The sequence below is a fragment of the Asterias rubens genome, chromosome 14 (genome assembly GCF_902459465.1).
Source record: "Asterias rubens chromosome 14, eAstRub1.3, whole genome shotgun sequence".
NCBI classification, from domain to species: domain Eukaryota; kingdom Metazoa; phylum Echinodermata; class Asteroidea; order Forcipulatida; family Asteriidae; genus Asterias; species Asterias rubens.
Window position 1 is genome coordinate 9,034,466 of NC_047075.1, and position 20,639 is coordinate 9,055,104.

Sequence of the window (20,639 nt, forward strand, 5' to 3'; positions counted from 1 at the left end):
CACCCACAGACGGGCTCGAGTATGGCTTTCCGAGTAATTCGGTCTTTACTTGGAGGGTGGCCAGTTGTCTGTTCATTCTACACCGTTTTCGTGTTGCATCACCCCGTTTCAACGATTTTACAATACTTATTTTGTATACAATTATACTAATACTATTCATAAAAGTAATACAGTGTATTATAAACAAACATGAACTGCAGCTGTGAAACGCTTTCAACGATTTCGCAATACATGTATACAATCATTAAAGTAATACACGGCTAGCTTAAAGCGCAGTATAGACCTTCAATAAACTATTAAAGCTTGTATTCAAATTTGAATGCGGTCCAAACATTATTTTTGTCAGCTTCAACAGTTATAGCGAATCTGAAAGCAACCGTTTCAAAACAAAATCGGACAAAACAACTGAATTGACTGTGTTTTTCAGCTAACAATGAAGCGACACATCAAGATCAAAGACCGATTGATTTGAGGTATGCTGATGCCGCAGGGTGCAACATGATTCCCATTTATCTAAATTTACGAGAGAGAGAAGAGAGATGTTTGCTAAATGGTAGTTACTCTATTCGAGAACCAACATATGACAAGGTCTAGGTTCATGGAACAGTAAGGCGTGAGTTGCTGGAGCTACGTTGCCTTTTCGAAACTAAGGTTTCGGCGCCGAAAGTCTGGTAAGTCTGGTAATGTTTAATACAACTTTGTGTGGTGTTCATGTTTGTAATCACTGCGTTAACGGTGACAACCATTCCCTACTTAACCTCAATCAGGTAAGATTTGTGCATAAGTTTTACATTTATGAAATACGAGATACTATAACATAAGTAAATAAAGCATCCTTCCAAGTGCTCAAAAGTGGGCACTTCGGTGTGACAATAATTCATCCAGAATAATAGCCACATTGTAAGTATTGTTTGAAGCTTTGCATGGTATGGAGAAATAAGAAGACACTATAAATAAATAGTGCACTTGCGGGTACAACCATGTGTACATTTCTTAGGGTGAGTGTTGGCTCTGAAAAGAGCCGGTTGGGTCTCGACGTTTCGAACATACTCTGCTCAGAGCCAACACTCAGAGATTTACACATGGTTGTATCCGCAAGTCACTGTTTATTTATAGTTTCTTCTTATGAGCCACATTGTATTAAATGATTTGGGTTTAAAGGACTTGGGAATAGGGGAGATGCAGGAGAGTTGAGCCATACGGAGAGTTGAAATTATATTCCTGTAAGCTTCTAACTAAACTGTCAGGCCAGTATCAGTTACTTAGTCACTAGAACCACTGATGTGGCGTCTTGGTCTATAGTGGTCTGCTCATCCCGTCATAATTCACTAAAAGTGATGGGTGTCCGTTGTCCAGATTCCCCTGGCCATCTTGCTCCCACCTGTATCGTCTTCGGCAACATCTACACATCTGCACCAACGAATCTCTTATACAAGCAAAGCATCCATGTCTCGAAAGAACCTTGATGCCAGTCCAGACGGAGCTTACTAAAAATACACAAAACATACGACTTGTGTGATACTAGAACACTTTAGAAGCTGCAATATAATATTGTGAGAAACCGGGCCGTGCACTCCATTTAGTCCTTTAACAAGAGGATATGCTGGTCCTCTGGATTTGTGTGTGTGCCAATACACCCCCTCCATTCATTTCCAAATGTGTTTGTGTTTTTCATTGATTTAATTTGTGGATTAATCTTGAAATAGAAGTTTGCGGCATGTTTAAAATAAAACCGGCACTATTACCGATATCTCTTATCGTAACCGTACCAGGGCGTGTCCGAACCAAATAAGCGTCTGGCAAAACTTTTTAGATTAAAAAATTTATTTTGTGTCACTGGTGTTGTTATTTAATTTGCCATTCATGCAAGGAAAAAAAAAACATAAAAAGAAAATAAAACTTCATTTGTGATGAACCCAATTGTCTACTTACTTGCAACGAAAACAATAATGCTGAGATTCAGAAGAACCAACGCAGTCGCAAGAACTCCTTGTTTATCATCTACAATTGGCCCAGTGTCATTTGGCATGAGGAGCAAGGACGCCGCCAGCATGTTTATGAAGATGATACCAAGCGAGCACATCTGAAGCCGCTGCTCCGCGGCATCCTTCATTGGTTTCAGGTAGGCGTGGATGAGCAGGAAGAAGACCGACAAGAAGACAGACACAAAGAGTGTGAAGTGGTCCTCGGGTCCGAACAGCAGTATGAAGAGCGTCTGCAGGATCTTACGGGTAAGTTCAATGATCTCCCAGTACCAGAACTCAGCTTTGTAGTTTTCACACAGAAAACTCTCCCAGCTGATTTTGGTATCTGGCTCCACGGTGTCAGTGTCAGTCCCTTCTGACTCTGTGGCAAGGTCATCAGTATCATCTGTCATATTCTGGGTGGGATCGAGCAACACTTGAGCGGAACTCTGACTCGAAACATGTGCTTCTGTATCCTCTATCCCATCATTGGAGGTACTGGGTAACACTTGATCTGAATTCTGACTCGAAACAGGTGCTTCGGTATCCTCTATCCCATCATTGAAGGGACTGGGTAACACTTCATCTGAACCCTGACTCGAAACAGATGCTTCATCTTTTCCATTGTTGACCATTCTTTTGCTATACCACAGAAGTATGAACAATGCGAGCGGGAAACCAACAACGTATACCATAGCTGTCTGGGCGGCATAGTTGTAAGCAGAGTGTTCTGGGCTCTCACAGTCTATTGCGTAATCATACCTCAGCAAGGTGATGTTCAGTTCTTTATCCTCATCCATGTAAAACAGCTTACACCCAGTCGGCAACAGGCTAATTATAACACTGCAAACACTTGGGTACGACAGAAAGAGCAAAATTACAACGATCAAGAAACATCTTCGTTTACTTTTGCTGAGATCATTTCTGCAGTGCGCAGGCAACCCTCGCGCGTTTCTTATGTAGCTTCTTCTGAATCCACAGTAACAACAAGCAACAAGAACAACTGCTATGATGAACCCGAAACCGACCAAGAATTCAATGTAAATATTGGGGTAGGTGAAATCCGGAATAAAGCATCGAGGACTAATCAACCAACCAACTAAGCTGACCTCCATTGTCTTAAAGACTGAGCCCAATGTCTGCAAATTCTTTGGCCAGGGAATGTCGTCTAATGCAGAGAATATTTCCCCCATGACTTGGCAAAAACCAACCACGATTTTCCCGCGTGCTAAGAAGATGCTCACAATATTTCGTTCATTCCGACGATGCCTTCTAAATGCATCCCACACAAAGAAACCAACTATGATGCAGACAACAACAAAGATGCAGAACACTTCGACAACAAACAACGGCCAATCTGGGCAATTCAAACAATGACCAAGCCACGAGTAATACTTATTTGCACATTCGGAACAGAGCCAGCCCTTGTAGCCTTCACTGCAAGTTGAGTCGATACCAATTCCACCATTTGGACACACGTCGTCGCGGGAACATTTGTGTACCTGGGGTAATTTACCGCCAAATCTCTGCGCGCTTCTGTCATATGAGTCATTCATAATGCAGATATTTTTAACAAATTTCATATAGGAATCGTGGTTTTCCTGCGAGATCCGTTCTTCTTGTGAGGTCCAGTTCCACGTCCACCAGTAGCCCGGAAGAAGATGTTGATATTCCCCGGAGCAGTTGAGCCCTTCGTGGGGACACTGATGACATTCGCCAAACCGGTCAGTGCGGTAATAGTTGTCCACACACGGACAAGCTCGGAACCCTGCAGTGGTACTTTTATCTGTTCCTGTTGGACACACCTTACAATCAGTACCTCTCGTGCCAGGTGAAGCTTCGGGTGAGACGTACGTTCCTTTATTGCATTCTTTACAGTTCATCTTCTTGTTAATCGAAGACTGAGCAGTTTTATTTTGGTAGAACCCGCCTGTGGAGTAAACATAAAGTTAAAACCAATTTGCAATAATTTATCTGATAATCAATATTAACAAAACACAATCGGTGATCGTAAATATTGTAACGAACTCGAAAGTCCCGCCGGTGCGCAGCGTTGGAGAGTGGCCACCGCCGGATCATGATACGCTCCCAAGACAGCTGCCATGAACTAGGTGTGAACTAGTCGCTGATTGGACGAGTTATCACACGCATTTGTTGATGTATAACATTGTATAACATAATGTATAATGATAAGAGATTATCCAGGTGCGCTGACAGGAAATGGGTCTGGAAGAACGTACCAGGTGGAATGGTTATACAAGCGGGCAGTGATTACCAGGTGGGCTTATCGGGGCGGTTTCTTACCGTGGGAAAACAACGATTTAATGCCTAAAATCCGCAGTAAAAAAATCAACATGATAAAAAGAAAAGTATTTTTTGCAAACCTACCGGGAGGACACGGAACGCATTTAGCGTCTTGTCCATATGTGCCCTGTGGACAAGGCGTGCATTGCCAGTCAAAAAAAGAGGGCTGTTGGCGACACACTAGACCCGATGAGGCCAACGCATCATCATACTTTAAAAACTTCATGTCGAATGGACGATTGAAGTCATCACCGACCAACTCACTGCAAAAATAATTACTTGAAATTTGAACACTTTTTCATAAAAATTTCAACATGTTTTACTATTTTTTTTTTAAGATTCAAAGACACTGGACACTATTGGTATTTGTCAAAGACTAGTCTTCTCACTCAGTGTATCTCAACATATGCATGAGATAACAAACCTGTGAAAATTTGAGCTCAATTGGTCGTCGAAGTTGCGAGATAATAATGACAGAAAATACGCCCTTGTCACACTAAGTTGTGTGCTTTCAGATGCTTGACTTCGAGGCCTCAAAATCTGAGGTCTCCAAATCAAATTCGTGGAAAATTACTTCTTTCTCGAAAACTACATCACTTCAGAGGGAGCCGTTTCTCACTATGTTTTCTATTATCAACAGCTCCCCATTACTCGTTACCAAGTAAGGTTTTTATGCTAATAATTTTGTTTTTTGTAATTATCAATAGTAAACTGTTCTACGGAAGAAGCGTTAAACTTTGTTACTTACACATTGAGGTCTGTCCTATTCAAGTGCGGCATTTGCCGGAGGCTGTTATCAATGGATCTATAATATAAAAAAATATATAAAAAATATACAAATTATAATACAGTATTTGTATTGATATTTATTTCTTTTATTTTAAATTTTAAATATATATTTTCTCTGTACAGGTATATGTACAGAACCCCTAAATGGACATTTAAAAAAAGTTGTAATTATCAGATGCTTGAATGCGAGACAACAGCTGAGGTCTCAAATTCAATTCAATTATTTACGTGAGAAATTACCTTTTTCTCAAAAACTACGTTACTTCAGAGCGACCCGTTCTCACACTGTTATACTTTTCAACAGCTTTCCATTGCGCGGTAACAAGTAAGTTTTTATGCCAACATATATTTCGAGTAATCACACATAGTATCTAGGTCCTTTGTCCACGATGTTTAATCAAATAAATTAAAACAAAATAACAATTCAGTAAAGAAAAATAATAAAAATAACATACATGTAAGTGAACTAATCGTTTAGTGATTTAACATGAGCTTTAAAGGCAGTGGACACTATTGGGAATTACTCAAAAATAATTATATGTATAAAACCTTACTTGGTTACTAGTAATTGGGAGAGGTTGGTGGTATAAAACATTGTGAGAAACGGCTCCCTCTGAAGTAACGTAGTTTTCAAGAAAGATGTAATTTTCCACGAATTTGATTTTGAGACCTCAGATTTAGAATTTGAGGTCCCAAAATCAAGCATCTGAAAGCACACAACCTTGTGTGACAAGGGTGTTTTTTTCTTTCATTATTATCTCGCAACTTCGACGACCAATAATTAAGCTCATGTTTTCACAAGTTTGTTATTTTGTGCATTTGTTGGGATACAGCAAGTGAGAAGACTGGTCTTTGACAATTACCAATATAGCGTCCAGTGTCTTTAAAATAAAGTGTTTCAAAAGTGTTCGTTAGTAACGGTCAAGGCACTCCTAAGGGCCACATGCTGCCTTATGGGCTAAACCATGGATTAGATTTCGAACTCCTCCCTTTAAACAAAGGAAATAAAAAGTTTATGCAGACAACGAACCTGTGTACAGGGTTGTATTATTTGCCTGCCTAAACATATATACAGCTTCGTTTTCCTTGCGATTTAAAGACACGTTTGTGTCAAAACCAGTATTCTCACTTGGTGTATTCCATTTGCAGAAAATAACAAATCTGTGAAAATCAGGTGATCGTCGAAGTTGCGAGAGAAAAAATGCTAGGTAAAAACACTTGTCGCACAAGTTGTGTGCTTTCAGATACCATGATTTCGAGACCACAGCTGAGGTCTCGAATTCAATTCAAATATTTTAGCGAGACATTACTTCTTTCTCGAAAACTACGTTACTTCAGATGGAGCCGTTTCTCACAATGTTTTATACTATCAACAGCTCCCCATTACTCGTATCGTAACCAAGTACGTTTTCATGCTAACAACTATTTTGAGTAATTACCAGTGACCAGTGCCTTTAAGTTTAAAGCTGTACTTACACGTAACAGTCCGGTCCCAAGTCTGGCCAGATGGTATCCTTAATTGTGGTAATCGGATTTCCGTGCATCAATCTAATCAAACATGAAAGCATAATTTTATGCACAGGAAATTGAATCAAATAAAGTTTTTTTAAGGCGAAGGGTTAGCATGGGAACATTTACCAACACAGCATAAGTAACTCACACATACATCCAACAATTAGGGTAAACAAGTGCAGACTGAAAAAATAATGCCATAATCGGTCAATAAAATGGAGTCGACAAAAATTGTTGATCCCACCTACAAAATTCTACTTTAAAGACATACTTGAGCGAAAAAGGCAAGTCGTGATCTTTGCTGAATTTCATTTGAAATGTTTCAAACAAGTTTCAAACATGTTTCAAAGGAAATCGAGTCATATCAAAGTCGTTTCAAATACCCAATATCCAGTGCTATTATGATTACGTCATCACTCATGTTACTCTATAGTTGGGAGCTCCAATTTGTATAGCCGCTTTGTTGTAGCATGGGAGGTACAACGAGGCGAATTCCCAATCATGACGTCAAATCATGTTCATTTTGACGCACGCCGTCAACGGCAGAAGAGTTTTTAGTTTTTCAACACCTTGAGGTTGGGGCCTGATTTTTTAATCGATTACGAAACATTCAGAAGTGTACACAAATAAAAATTACATTTAAACGGTAAACAAACACGTTATAAACAAGATAAATCAGCGTTCCCGTGTAAAACAAATTCGCTCCAAGTGGCTGTTTAACTAGTGGAGAGTGATATGATATCATAACCGGTTATGAAATTAAATCAGAGAAAAATGATTGATCCCACGTCCAAAATTGCAATTCAATTGTTATACGGACTATTATATACTTTCCTAAATCATTTGACTTACATTTGCTTGATGGTGCCACCGTTCGTAGCGAATGGTCTGGTGCCAACATTTGATAAATTACCCTGGAACATAATTCTGGAGAGAGGAAAAAAGAAATGCAAGATAGAAAACATAACAAGACTCAATATATATTTGGTTTGCGGTAACACCATGTGTGTATCTACTTGCCAGGTAGAGTTGTTCTTAGGGAACTGACTTGCTTTATTCTACTGCCGTGGAGTAGATAATCGGAGGGTCGGGAGTCTACTCCACGGCAGTAGAATAAAGCAAGACAGTTCCCTAAGAACAACTCTACCTGGCAAGTAGATACACACATGGTGTTACCGCAAACCAAATATATATTGATACCTCACCATGCAATGCCTCAAATCCTATATAACAAGACTCCTTAAAAGTAACAACATAGTGCAATTTGTAAGTTATTTATTTATTTGTTTATTTATTATTTACCCTGTGGAAACCTCTCAGTGAAACACTGTTTTTCACTAGGTGCCCAGTAATTCGGGGAAAGTATACATCGGTGTATTGTGAAACCAACATAAAATGTAGTTGTATGAATCTAGTTAGCAGATTTTACGTGTGTAGTTACGACATGATTGACCCTCATCATAAGGCTTTACTCTAGATACATAAGGTCAGTTATGATCGTGGCGAGCATCACCTAAAAATATATATTGTGGTTTAAAAAAATAACTTATCACTATCGAAAAAAGCTCCTTTTTAACACAATTACAAAAACACTCTTAAAGGCAGTGGACACTATTGGTATCTCAACATATGCATAAAATAACAAAGCTGTGAAAATTTGAGCTCAATCGGTGATCGAACTTGCGAGATAATAATGAAAGGAAAAAACACCCTTGTCACACGAAGTTGTGTGCGTTTAGATGGTTGATTTCGAAACCTCAAGTTCTAAACCTGAGGTCTCGAAATCAAATTCATGGAAAATTACTTCTTTCTCGAAAACTATGGCACTTCTCCCCATTACTCGTCACCAAGAAAGGTTTTATGACAATAATTATTTTGAGTAATTACCAATAGTGTCCACTGCCCTATGTATTGTTTACTTACAGGTAACTGAGGCTTGTCTCATAAAACTGAAAGTCTGCCATTTGCATTATCGGATTTTGATAAATGAATCTGCAAAGAAATCAAAGTATTAGTAGTATAAAACATTCATATAATAACTTCTCGTTCACAATTTGTTATTATTGAAAATGTGATGCCGCGCTACTTTTGTAAGGGTCGTTTTGTTTTAAGGAAGTAAGTTCTTAGGAATCAATGTGTAGTGAAGAGGTTTTCAAATAGTGGTTTAATCCCAACGACGCCTGGTTCTTGATAATTTTAATTCTAATTCTTGATAAGTTGAGGTAAATATTATCAAGAACCAGGCCACTTTGATTCCCATTCATGAATACCTTTTCGGTCAAATAACATCAACACTTTTGGCCAAAAAGTAAAATAAATGCAAACATTATCGTTGTTCAATGATTTCTTTCAATACAACACCCCTCCAGCTATGAAATGGTAAGGCCCTCCGCCGCCCTCGGGTAAACAACTCCTTATAAGGGAATGCTGTGCGCGTCGCGCGTATCGCGTGATGTGGCACAACTGTCCCGGCTGTTGCTCTCGCGACCAATAGGAATGAAGAAACTGTCTTATAAGCACAGGTGCAGGCTATAAATGCTTAAATGGACTTGCACCAGCATATCTTGCATCAGACAAAACCCGTCTTGCTGAAAAAAAAATCAGCAGCAAATCTCTTCAATCCGCTGCATACAAATCATTTTCCTTAGCCGCTCCAGGACTGTGGAACCATCTTCCCATCACAATACGCACCTCAATTTCACCGCCTATTTTCAAGAAAGCACTTAAAAAACATCTTTTTCCTTAGTGTCTGTTTATTGCTTTATTGTTCATTTGTTGTATTATCTGCATTGCTGTTGTTTGTCTAAAGCGCTGTGGTCTAAATGAAATGGCGCTGTATAAAAACCCATTGTATTGTATTGTATTGTATTGTATTGTATTGTATTGTATTGTATTGTATTGTATTGTATTGTATTGTATTGTATTGTATTGTATTGCATTGCATTGCATTGCATTGTATTGTATTGTATTGTATTGTATTGTATTGTATTGTATTGTATTGTATTGCATTGTATTGTATTGTATTGTATTGTATTGTATTGTATTGTGTTGTATTGTATTGTATTGTTTAAGCTCGCGTGTCACGCCCATGTTTCAACACTTTTTACTGGTCATTAACAAAGGTTTATACACACCCACGAGACGCGCTCTCCACCAATAGGAAGAGCGAAACTGTCTGAGGTATTTATAAATAAAGGGTTCTGCGTTTGAAATTAATAATGTTTAATTTAAAATAAGATAGCAACTGTACATGATTATTTTGTTGTTGACAATTTGTAATTATTTTGTTAAGATTTGTTGTTGTGTATACTTGAACAGAGGCTTATTAGCATTGTCATTATTTGTATGAAGTCCTCCCTCATGTCAAACATCAGAACTAGCCACCCAAACCCTAGCTTTTTGTCAAGGCCTCATGGCTTGGACAGCTTCGTAGAGCCGCGGTCCCAAGCGACTGGAACGTGAGACTACACACGCGAGTGGCGAAGCCACGATGGCCTTTTCCAACTTGTTTGCAGTTTTTTATGTGTTTCTTTAAATCTCGACTTTTGCTACCCAACTGCAAAAGGCCAAACCAATCAGAATAGACCCTTCCAATAAAAAAATGTTAATTGCACAACGCGCCTTCGAACTAACATTTTGGTTGGCAAAATGAGGGAACATCGCGCTGCTTTGTGCACGGCTAATGGGTGCCTGACGCAGACGCGATTGCGCGTCTGCTTAGTGCACAACTCTATGGCGTTTGCCAACCAACAGGGTCTGTACGCATGCGTGAATGTGATTAGCATATTTCACGGGAAGGGTCCATTGCGACGGGGGTCGGCGAGTCAGCACACATTAATGCATGTTTCATACTCAAAACCGCAAAACAAGTTAGAAACCTTCGCCACTCGCGTGTGTGGTCTCCCGTTCCAGTCGCTTGGGTCCGCCGCGGCTCTACGAAGCTATCCAAGCCACGACGGGCTTGACAAAAGGCTATCACAACCCTCGGAGAAAACTTACAGAGACTGTAGAGAGTGAAGTCCTTTGAACATGGTTTCGTCCAAAGCGGTGATGCGATTATTTTGCAGGTAGAGTAGTTCAAGTTTGTCCTGTGTTCGTAAAAGTTCACCGGGAAATCTTGACAGCTCATTCACCGATAAATCACTACACACAAAAAAGCAGAAAAAAACGTTTATTTATTTTGTTACAATTCTTCAGACATTATACACGGTGCTTACAAATTGGACAGGGGCTGTCGAGGTTACAACCATATAAAAAAATTGTCATATTACATCATGTATTGAGATGTGTAAAGGCCGAGCCACACTGCAGCGATAACGAAAACGATAACGTCCACGAAGCAAAGAGAAAGCATTCTACTGGTTGAATTGCTCCACGCAGAATACGCCCACGCTTATTCAACCAATCGAGGGTGTGCATTGTTAACATTCTCGTTTTCGTTCTCGTTGTCGAGGCCTGTGTGACCGGTGTGGCGGTTTCAGTCTTCCGCCGTGTTCAGTTTTCCGGGTGACGTAGTCGGACATATCAGCACGTTGTTCGAACAGTTTTAGCTTTCCGGCGTGTTCAGTTTTCCGGATGACCTGTCAGATACCGCCGCGAGTACCCTGGCGAGTACTGTAGTTCTCTCAGCAGTGACCCCAAATTGTTTATTATTACGATTCTTTTCTGTGTAGTCACATAATCTCTGGCACAATCTTTACATGTATTCATGGGTACAACTTTAGGCAGGTCACACTCTGCTTGCATAAAAAACAACTCATACGATCAACGCGTTTGCCGCTAGTTGTACTCGACTCGTGGACGCCGCCATGACAGCTACCGGGGGGGGGGTAACGGATGACTCAATACGGCACTAAAAAATTGACTACTTTCGCTTGCTGTGCGCAGGCATCGCATGACGTAATGCTACCGTATTTGGTCATTCGGAAAACTGAACACAGCGGAAAAATGAAACCGCCACACCTGGCCTTAAAACTAGACCCCTTCCAACTTTAATAGATGTAAAATTTGCATCGGGGATAAAGAATATTAATTTTGGTTTTTACCCATATACACCGATGTGTGTTAGCACTGTATACTCAGTACTTGATACCCGAATTCTGTGAAAAAAAATCACAGGCATAAATACTCGGGTAATATGGCTGTGTGTTTTTTTTACACATAAATCGGGTAAGTACTGAGTATACAATGCTGACACACATCGGTGTATATGGGTAAAAAACAAAATTAATATAATAGTATAACTAGAACAGCGAACTATCGATCGCCAGATTAAAGACCACTTAAAGACTATTTTTGTTTTGTTACTTTTATTTTGCTTGGTTTGAGAGTAATTTTGTCAGTGCTTGTCAGCTAGTATTTACATCCGTTTGAATCGCTACATCGACTACTTACATCAAGTACACCACCGTCATGTTGACCAACAAATCCTTTGGTAGTCTCTCATCAATCAGCTTGTCTCCAGAAAAAGATCTGAACAGGGAAAAAAATATAAAATCAAAACTCCACAAACATCGACTCATGCTTTCAAAAATTCGGATAATGATTTAAACCATTAAATTTAGTGCAGTAGATTGCAGTTCTTTGCAGTGCGGGACAGTGCAATGGATTGCCATTTTTCTTTATTTATTTATTTTTTTTTTTTTGTTTCTTCGGACAAAACAATAAAACAAGGGAAGGGCAAAATTCAAAAAAACTGTAATAAAAAAAATAAAAAAAGTGCCCTCCCAGAACCTAATAGTTCTTTTGTTGAGTACACAGTGGTATGTACTCTTGAAATCATAAGAAAGAAACACTAACTTCGTAAGGAGGTCATCGGCCTTTGGTAGAATACATGTATGGAAAGGTATGCGGTAACACCCTGTAATGACTATCTCTAAATGTGTAGGATGATTCTAAAAAGAACCGCTGGTTGTCACTCAAAGTAATGTTCAATAAACGTATACAAGGAGAGCTATATATATTGACTATGTTGTCAATTTAATATAGCTCTATGCATGTACCACATTTTGAGAAAAAAATCTGAGTTCGATGTATTGTAGTTTTGGGTTATGCCACTTCATCTGAACATAGTTCTTGACATAAACGGTTTAACCATTGTCTAATTGTTGAAAGTACACATCAAGGGCGTGATATCTTTTTTTTTCCACGGTAAAAAAAAACCGCCCACTATATCCCACCCAGTCAAGCAACTGGGTGTACTGGCCCAGCTTCAAACTTTTCCCTTTTGGGTCATTGTTGTCAAGTCCACACCCATGACTCCCCTTCCAAAGACCAAACAATGGACAAAACCTTAAGCTGGGATTAATCCCCCAAGTCCATAATCCTTTAACAATTGCCCATTATAATGGCTGAGATGGATACAAAAGCGGGCAGTGAATTCCAGGTGGGGTAACCGGGGCCGTTTTTTACTGTGGAAGAAAAGATCTCACATGTAAAGATTCCTCCTATTAGCTTTTATCACAGCTTCGGCCCTACTTTCCAGAAATTATTTAAATTAATTATTGGACACTATTGGTAATTGAAGACCAGTCTTCTCACTTGCTGTATCTCAACATATGCATTAACAAACCTGTGGCAATTTGAGCTCAATTGGTCGTTGAAGTTGCGGAAAAAACTATGAAAAAACACCCTTGTCACACAAAGTTGTGTGGCTTCAGATTGTTAATTTCGAGACCTCAAACTCTAATTATGAGGTCTCGAAATCAAGTTCGTGGAAAAATAGGCCTATTTCTTTCTCGAAAACTACTGTCTTCACAGAGGGAGCCGTTTCTCTCAATGTTTTATACTATCAACCTCTTCACATTTTTACTCGTTACCAAGTAAGGTTTTATGCCAATAATTATTTAGTTATTTTAATAGTGTCCACTGCATTTAACAGTACCGTAAGGGAATCTATTCAACTGCCACATGATTTGCGTGTTGAAATGCTAATTTTGGACTGTGATGTTAATAGTATTAATCATGTTTTGTATTTTAGGTTTTAGACCTAATTGCGTTTTTAATACTTCAGGATTTCTATTTATTAAGTTTGTTTACTAACTGGTTGAATGTTTTTTTATTTATTTTGCCTCCCGTTGCTATAATTCCGTGTTTTCCTATGTTTTAATTTGTCCATATTTCCATGTCCAGCTCCCTAGAGCATGTCTACATGATAAGGGCGCTTTATAAGTTTTGGCATTATTATTATTTTTTTTAGTATATCAATTTTTCAAACTATTTTTAGTTAGAGACTCCTTGGGCATTGGAGATTAGCCTTAGGTTACCGTGACCCCACGTCGACCTCTACTTCCGGGTCAACCGGAAGTGGCACCATAACTCAAGAACTATTCAACATTTTCAAACCTTTTTTTCAGTTATAGACTCCTTGGTCATTTTAGCACATAATCCAAGCAAAAGAACACGGAACAGCTTTGTGTTTGTTCACAAACACCTAATGTCTAGTTATTATTAATGTTATTATTATTATTATTATTATAGTAAAAAAAACAAAGACATATTTACTTACAAAGCTCTGGCCAAATATACACCTCTGAACAGTAATGGAGAGATCTTTCGAATAGGGTTGCTAGAGAGGTAACTGTAAACAACAATAATATTATATTATTTATATTCCTTTTTGATATTTACAAAGGAACGAACAGTATGACAACCGATATGGTTGAATTGCACTAGAACATGTACAGTATACAAATATATTTAAAGAAACGTTACATAATTGAAAAGAAAACAAATCGTGTAGAACACAGATTTACATAAAACTTACATGGTATAATTTATGATGATGATAGTAGAAAACATCCCTTGAAATATTTTTCTCTGAAATTTCATATTTGATGAGAAATAAATAGTCTAATTTCGCGTTTGGAGTTTATCGCTCAGTGAGCGTTTTATTCAATTTTGTTTTGGCATCGATGCAAAGCAAAATTTGTAATCGGTTTTTTACTATTATCTCGTGACCCAGATGGCCGATTGATCTCAAACTTCTAGAGGTTTGTCAGTTTATTTGTATGGTGGGTTACATAAAGCGCGTACACTGCCAGCAACTGTTTTGTTAGCAAAACCAAATCTGTAAGGTTCCTTTAAAAGGAGCTAAAAGGTTGACCAGTTTTTAAACACTCTGCTGATCAGAAACACTAGAGTTTGAATCCGGTGCTGAATCTTAACCGCTCGGCCACGACACTTCCACAATAATAACAATAGTAGTTTGATCCGTTTGAGTAGTGTTTGAGATGCCTTCAGGTCTTTTCTGTTTGGTTTCACTCTTGCATCGATGTGTGTTAGCACTGTACACTCACTACTATTTACCGAGTTCTTTGCAAATAAATCACATGTGTATTACAGCAGTGTCTTACCAACTAGACCACCGACACTGCCTGGTAGCTAGAGACAGCTCGAATCATTTGTTTTAGCAGCGGGTACTGTGACGACTTATTTTATTAGATGTTACATTTGCATCGGGGATAAAGAATATTCATTTTGATTTTGTCCATATAGACGATACGACCTATGTTTACATTTAAACAGCCCTCTGTTATAAAAACACTGTATACGTCATGTTTCTCCGGGCAAAAAGACACGTAGTCATGGTAAGATTGCATACACTTTCTAGCTGGCTGCCAAAACACAAAGGTTTTGCCCGGCGGTGTGCGCGCGAATCATGTTATATGCAAGTAACATCATACATCATTTTTTATTTGTAAAACAAAACCGAATCGTTTAGTTCATGATCTTCAACAATCCAGATGTAATTTTGTGAATGAAGTTGTAGGTATTAAAGACACTGGACACTATTAGTTATTGTCAAAGACAGTCATCTCACTCGGTGTATCTCAACATAATATGCAACAAATAACAAACCTGTAAAAACTAGAGCTCAATTAATTGGTCGGTCGAAGTTGCGAGATAATAATGAAAGACGTTGTGTGCTTTCAGATGCTTGATTTCGAGACCTCAAGACCTAAGGTCTCGAAATCAAATTCGTTGAAAATTACTTCTTTCTCGAAAACGACGTTACTTCAGAGGGAGCCGTTTCTCACAATGTGTTATACTATCAACAGCTCCCCATTCCTCGTTACCAAGTAAGGTTTTATGCAAATAATTGTTTTGAGTATTTACCAATAGTGTCCACTGCCTTTAATGCCCTAAGCAAAACAAAAAGTTTTCTCAAAAACAAAAACAAAAGACTTCAGAAAAGCCAAAAAACTCACATGTCATGAACACGCCGTTCAGAATCTGTCTTATATGTAAATAGGTCATCTGGAAGTTCCTGTAAATTGTTGCCTTCGAGCCGTCTGCAGTGGAAAGAAAAGTCGGGTTATAAGACCACAGTATCACTATCAGTGTAAACAAAAACGAATAGTATGGAAAAGGATGCAATTGTCTTTTACAATTTTTTAGTAAACAATGTGTACTACAATAAGTTGTTGTTTAAGGTGCGTTCGATTAGCTTCCCTGTGTCGACCCCGCGGTGCTCACTCGGGTGAGCCCCTGATGACAAGAGTAGGGCTAACCGAACGACCACTCACCCTCTCGTGGTGATGTCAAGCATATTGGGCCACCCCAAGTGACCCACTGCACAAGCACGGCACTTGGGACTGACCCGGGTGAGCCCCTGGAATGACACCAAAGCTCGATCGGGGTCGACCCTGGGAAGGTAATCAAACGCACCCATAGTTTCAAGGTTGTTCTTATTTTAAGTCCCCTTTCGCCACATTTTCACAGCATAGCATGACGCTAAAAGGTAGTCTGGGCTGTTATGTATGAAATCAGAGACTTGCGGTTTTTTTTGCTAAGGATGGATTTTTTTATTTTATTGTGTAGTTTTTGAGTGGTCTCGAATTTAAGCATGAAAGCACACAACCACCTGGCGTCCAAAACAAAAATATTTATAATGGGTGTTCGATAAGCTTCCCTGGGTCGACCCCGCGGTGCTCACTCGGGTGAGCCCCTGACAAGAGCTAATCGAACGATCACACTCGCCCTCTCGTAGTGACGGCATGCACCTCAGGTCACCCCAAGTGACCCACTCCACAAGCAGGGCACTGGGGGATGAATATTTGTTTACCCTGCCGCTGTGGTTGGCTCTTTCCGTCAGATTACGTCATAACGCAATTGGCCTGCTCTTTACCAAATCATTGCAATGTTGTTTGGGGGGAAACAAAATGGCGACGAGGGAGCCCCGTCAAAGCTATTCAAACGTACCGGGGAACCGGGGTCGACCCAGGGAAGCTAAACGAACGCGCCCATTAAAAGCCTGTGTAGTAAACCACTCACATTGTATTCGTAAAACCTCCTAATGTGTAGCTCTCTATCCGTGTCAAACGATTCCTCATGATGCCTCTAAAATATACGATAAATTTAATGTGTGTCATTACACATCAATATATAAAGACAGCAAAAAAAAAGTTACGCGGCTGTTGTAAAAGCACCTATAATTTAAAACTTGTTATGCGTATTCTGAAAATTAAAATACCAGGAGACGGAAAATTTTGTTACGGTGATTTTGATACCTTGTTTGTTTCAATCGGTCGCGTATTGTTGTCGCGGTATGTGCTTACAGGATAAAAGTGTCAATGTTTATTGTTGCAGTAACTCCTATTGACATGATTGATCTCTCCTCTGATTCAGCGTGAAGCTAATAGCGGGAATTTTGAAAATCTGCTCTTGTCCAATGGAAGTGTGCACTTTTCAACTGTAAGCAGGTACAACGACAACATTTCCGATGTGTCAAAATCACCATAATTAAGTTTTCCGTCTCCTGGTATTTTCATTTTTCGAATACGAGTAACAAGTTTAAAATTATAGGTGCTTTTACAACAGCCGCGTTACCTTTGTTGCTGTCTTTATTTGGTTTGCGGTAGCACCATAAGTGTATCTACTTGCCAGGTACTAAGTAGAGATTGTTCTTAGAGAATGATTAGGTGTTCGGCCAACAGCCGAACAACTATTGTTATTGTTCTGTTTTTTTTTTTAGGTGTTCGGCCAACAGCCGAACAACTATTGTAATTGTTCTGTTTTTTTTTTTGTTTTTTTTCCCTCGCGTTCTTCTTTCCCTGCGAACCTTCTCCAGCAATTTTAAACAAAAGTAAAGCTTGTACAAACTTAAAACCACTTTTTGGGAATGATGACGTCATTGATGACGTCATGGCAAGGTTTTTAAAGTTGAAAAACGACATTTGCTTTTTGCTGTATCTCAACGAATATGAATGCTATGATGTTCATACTTGGGCATCAGATAGATAAAGACTTGGACAACATTTGAAAAGTTAACGCCAAAATCGTATGACCTTAACTTCCGGTCGGTACCCTGGGTCAAAGTTCGCCTTCGCATTTTTTCATCAAAAAACAACTTTTGAGCTTTAAAACAAAAGTAAAGCTTGTACAAACTTAAAACTTACTATGTACATAGGTTATAGTGATTAGATGAAACCGCCACTTTTTTGGAATGATGACGTCAATGATGACGTCATGACAGGGTTTTTAATGTTCAAAAATGATCATTTGCTTGTTGCTGTATCTCAACGATTATAACAGCTATGATGTTCATACTTAGGCATCAGATAGTTTAAGACTTACACAACATTTGAAAAGTTAACGCAAAAATCGTACGACCTTAACTTCCGGGTCGTTACCCTGGGTAAAAGTTCGCCTTCGTGTTTTTTTATTCGTGTTTTTTCATCAAAAAACAACTTTTGAGCTTTTAAACAAAAGTTAAGCTTGTATAAACTTAGAACTTACTATGTACATAGGCACCAGTGAGTAGATGAAACCGCCACTTTTTGGGAATGATGTCGTCATTGATGACGTCATGGCAAGGTTTTTAAAGTTGAAAAACGACATTTGCTTTTTGCTGTATCTCAACGAATATTAATGCTATGATGTTCATACTTGGGCATCACATAGATAAAAACTTGGACAACATTTGAAAAGTTAACGCAAAAATCGTATGACCTCATCTTCCGGTCGTACCGGAAGGTCAAACTCTGCCTTTGTGTTTTTTGTGTTTTTTTGTAAAAAAAGACAATTTGTTGTCATAACTCAAGATTGATATGGAATTTAACATTGAAACTCCTCAGACAATTGAACCTTAATAATAAGACCACACAAACTTAATGATGTCATGATGACGTCATCAGGTTTTGAATTACAACAAATCAAAGTTAAATGTTTTAAAGAAATCATAACTCCTGAACCACATAATGGATTTTGACAATCTACATATCATCGGACAGGTCGATCAAACTTCAAAAAACGCTACACACAAAATGACCCCATTTGACCTTGACTTCTGGTTCAAACCAAAAGTTGAACAATTTTACAAATTTTGATCTCTAAAACTACGTAACATTTCAAATTTTGCATCCCGTCATAGATGAGTGATCCTGCTCAAACTTTCCCACAGAGATGATACCAATTTGACCTGAAACTCTGGTCGAAATCGGACGATAAAGCCCACGGATGTGTTGACCCGCGTGATAACTGCGTACACTGCAAAAGCGCTTTGGCTGGCCGTTCCGCTCCATTGATCACACCTTTATCAGTCCACGAGGCCTGTGTGTTCTGCTCGGAATAGTGCATCGTTTGACTGTACGCGTGATTTCCATTCATGTTTTGACAAGTCTCAGGTCATTGTACTTACAACGTAGCGCTAGTTTAATGGTGTACCAACATTTTACAATTGAAGTCCGCTCATATTCGGCGTCAAATTGTTCCCCTGGTCGCCCTTCTCATGGCTTAATTATCAAAACGGAATTAAAGACGAAGCTTCGCTGAGATGGCCACCTACTTCAGTGATTCGTATGACTTTTAATTATGTGAGAAAATGCAACCAGAAAAAGACGAACATTGGTTATGTTTTGATCAAACACCGGGAAGCGGATTCGTGACATCGACTCGTGAAGGGTGTTTCTAACCGGCACTCACGGCAGTGTTTAGCGCGCTACACGGTAAGCTTTGTGTGAAAATCATTGCTTTTCAAAATAAGTGTTTATTTAATGCCTAACAAAATCTAACGTGCATCCCAGTTATCGTAGTTGTATCTGTACCCGTGTCGTACACTTGCGAAACCTCTGTAATACTTAATAAATAAGTCTTTTACAGTTATTTACTTCACAAGTCTAAAATTAGTAAACTGTTGTTTCGTATAAAGTTTCCCAAAATCCAGTTAACCTTTTAAGAAGTTTACTCTTGAGTTAAACATTACAAGGATCACAAACCTTCAAACTTTGCACATAGTTAGCTCTTTACTAATAAAATACATCGCTTTAATAAGTATTAACCTTAGCATTTATTTTCTCTGCAAAGAAAGGTATAAATGTAATAGATTTACACTTTTACTTTCTGTGAAAATTAAAAAGCTATCAACAATCTGTTCATAGATTTAATTTTCCTCGTGTTCTTCTTTCCCTCTGAACCTTCCCAAGCAATTTTAAACAAAAGTAAAGCTTGTACAAACTTAAAACTTACTGTGTACATAGGCAATAGTGAGTAGATGAAACCGCCACTTTTTTGGAATGATGACGACATTAATGACGTCATGACAAGGTTTTTAATGTTGAAAAAATACCATTTGCTTGTTGCTGTATCTCAACGAATATAAAAGCTATGATGTTCATACTTAGGCATCGAATAGATAAAGACTTGGACAACATTTGAACAAAAGTAAAGCTTGTACAAAATTAAAACTTACTATGTTCATAGGCAATAGTGAGTGGAATAAACCGCCACTTTTTTGGAATGATGACGTCATTGATGACGTCATGACAGGGTTTTTAATTTTGAAAAATGACCATTTGCTTGTTGCTGTATCTCAACGAATAGAAATACTATGATGTTCATATTTCAGCATCGGATAGATAAAGACTTGGACAATATTTGAAAAGTTAACGCCAAAATCGTACGACCTTAACTTCCGGGTCGTTACCCTGGGTCAAATTTCGCCTTCGTGTATTTTACAGAAAAAAAAACTTTTGAGCTTTTAAACAAAAGTAAAGCTTGTACAAACTTAAAACTTACTATGTTCATAGGCAATAGTGAGTGGAAGAAACCGCCATATTTTGGGAATGATGG

The 20,639-nt window shown here is 38.7% G+C and overlaps 1 protein-coding gene across 1 annotated transcript in view; it reads right to left on the reverse strand.

The window, feature by feature from the left end:
- Positions 1–1,119: 1,119 nt before the first annotated feature.
- LOC117299554 overlaps positions 1,120–20,639 on the reverse strand; it is a 33,846-nt gene continuing 14,326 nt past the window's right edge. The window contains exons 8-19 of the mRNA XM_033783105.1: positions 16,845–16,910; positions 15,779–15,862; positions 14,077–14,148; positions 11,964–12,041; positions 10,569–10,712; positions 8,493–8,561; positions 7,422–7,496; positions 6,534–6,605; positions 5,017–5,073; positions 4,353–4,531; positions 1,933–3,894; positions 1,120–1,487 (exon numbers count right to left, since the gene is read on the reverse strand). Of these exons, the coding sequence (XP_033638996.1) occupies positions 1,297–1,487; positions 1,933–3,894; positions 4,353–4,531; positions 5,017–5,073; positions 6,534–6,605; positions 7,422–7,496; positions 8,493–8,561; positions 10,569–10,712; positions 11,964–12,041; positions 14,077–14,148; positions 15,779–15,862; positions 16,845–16,910 (3,049 nt within the window). The 3' untranslated portion in view covers positions 1,120–1,296. The remainder of the gene's footprint in view (positions 1,488–1,932; positions 3,895–4,352; positions 4,532–5,016; positions 5,074–6,533; positions 6,606–7,421; positions 7,497–8,492; positions 8,562–10,568; positions 10,713–11,963; positions 12,042–14,076; positions 14,149–15,778; positions 15,863–16,844; positions 16,911–20,639) is intronic.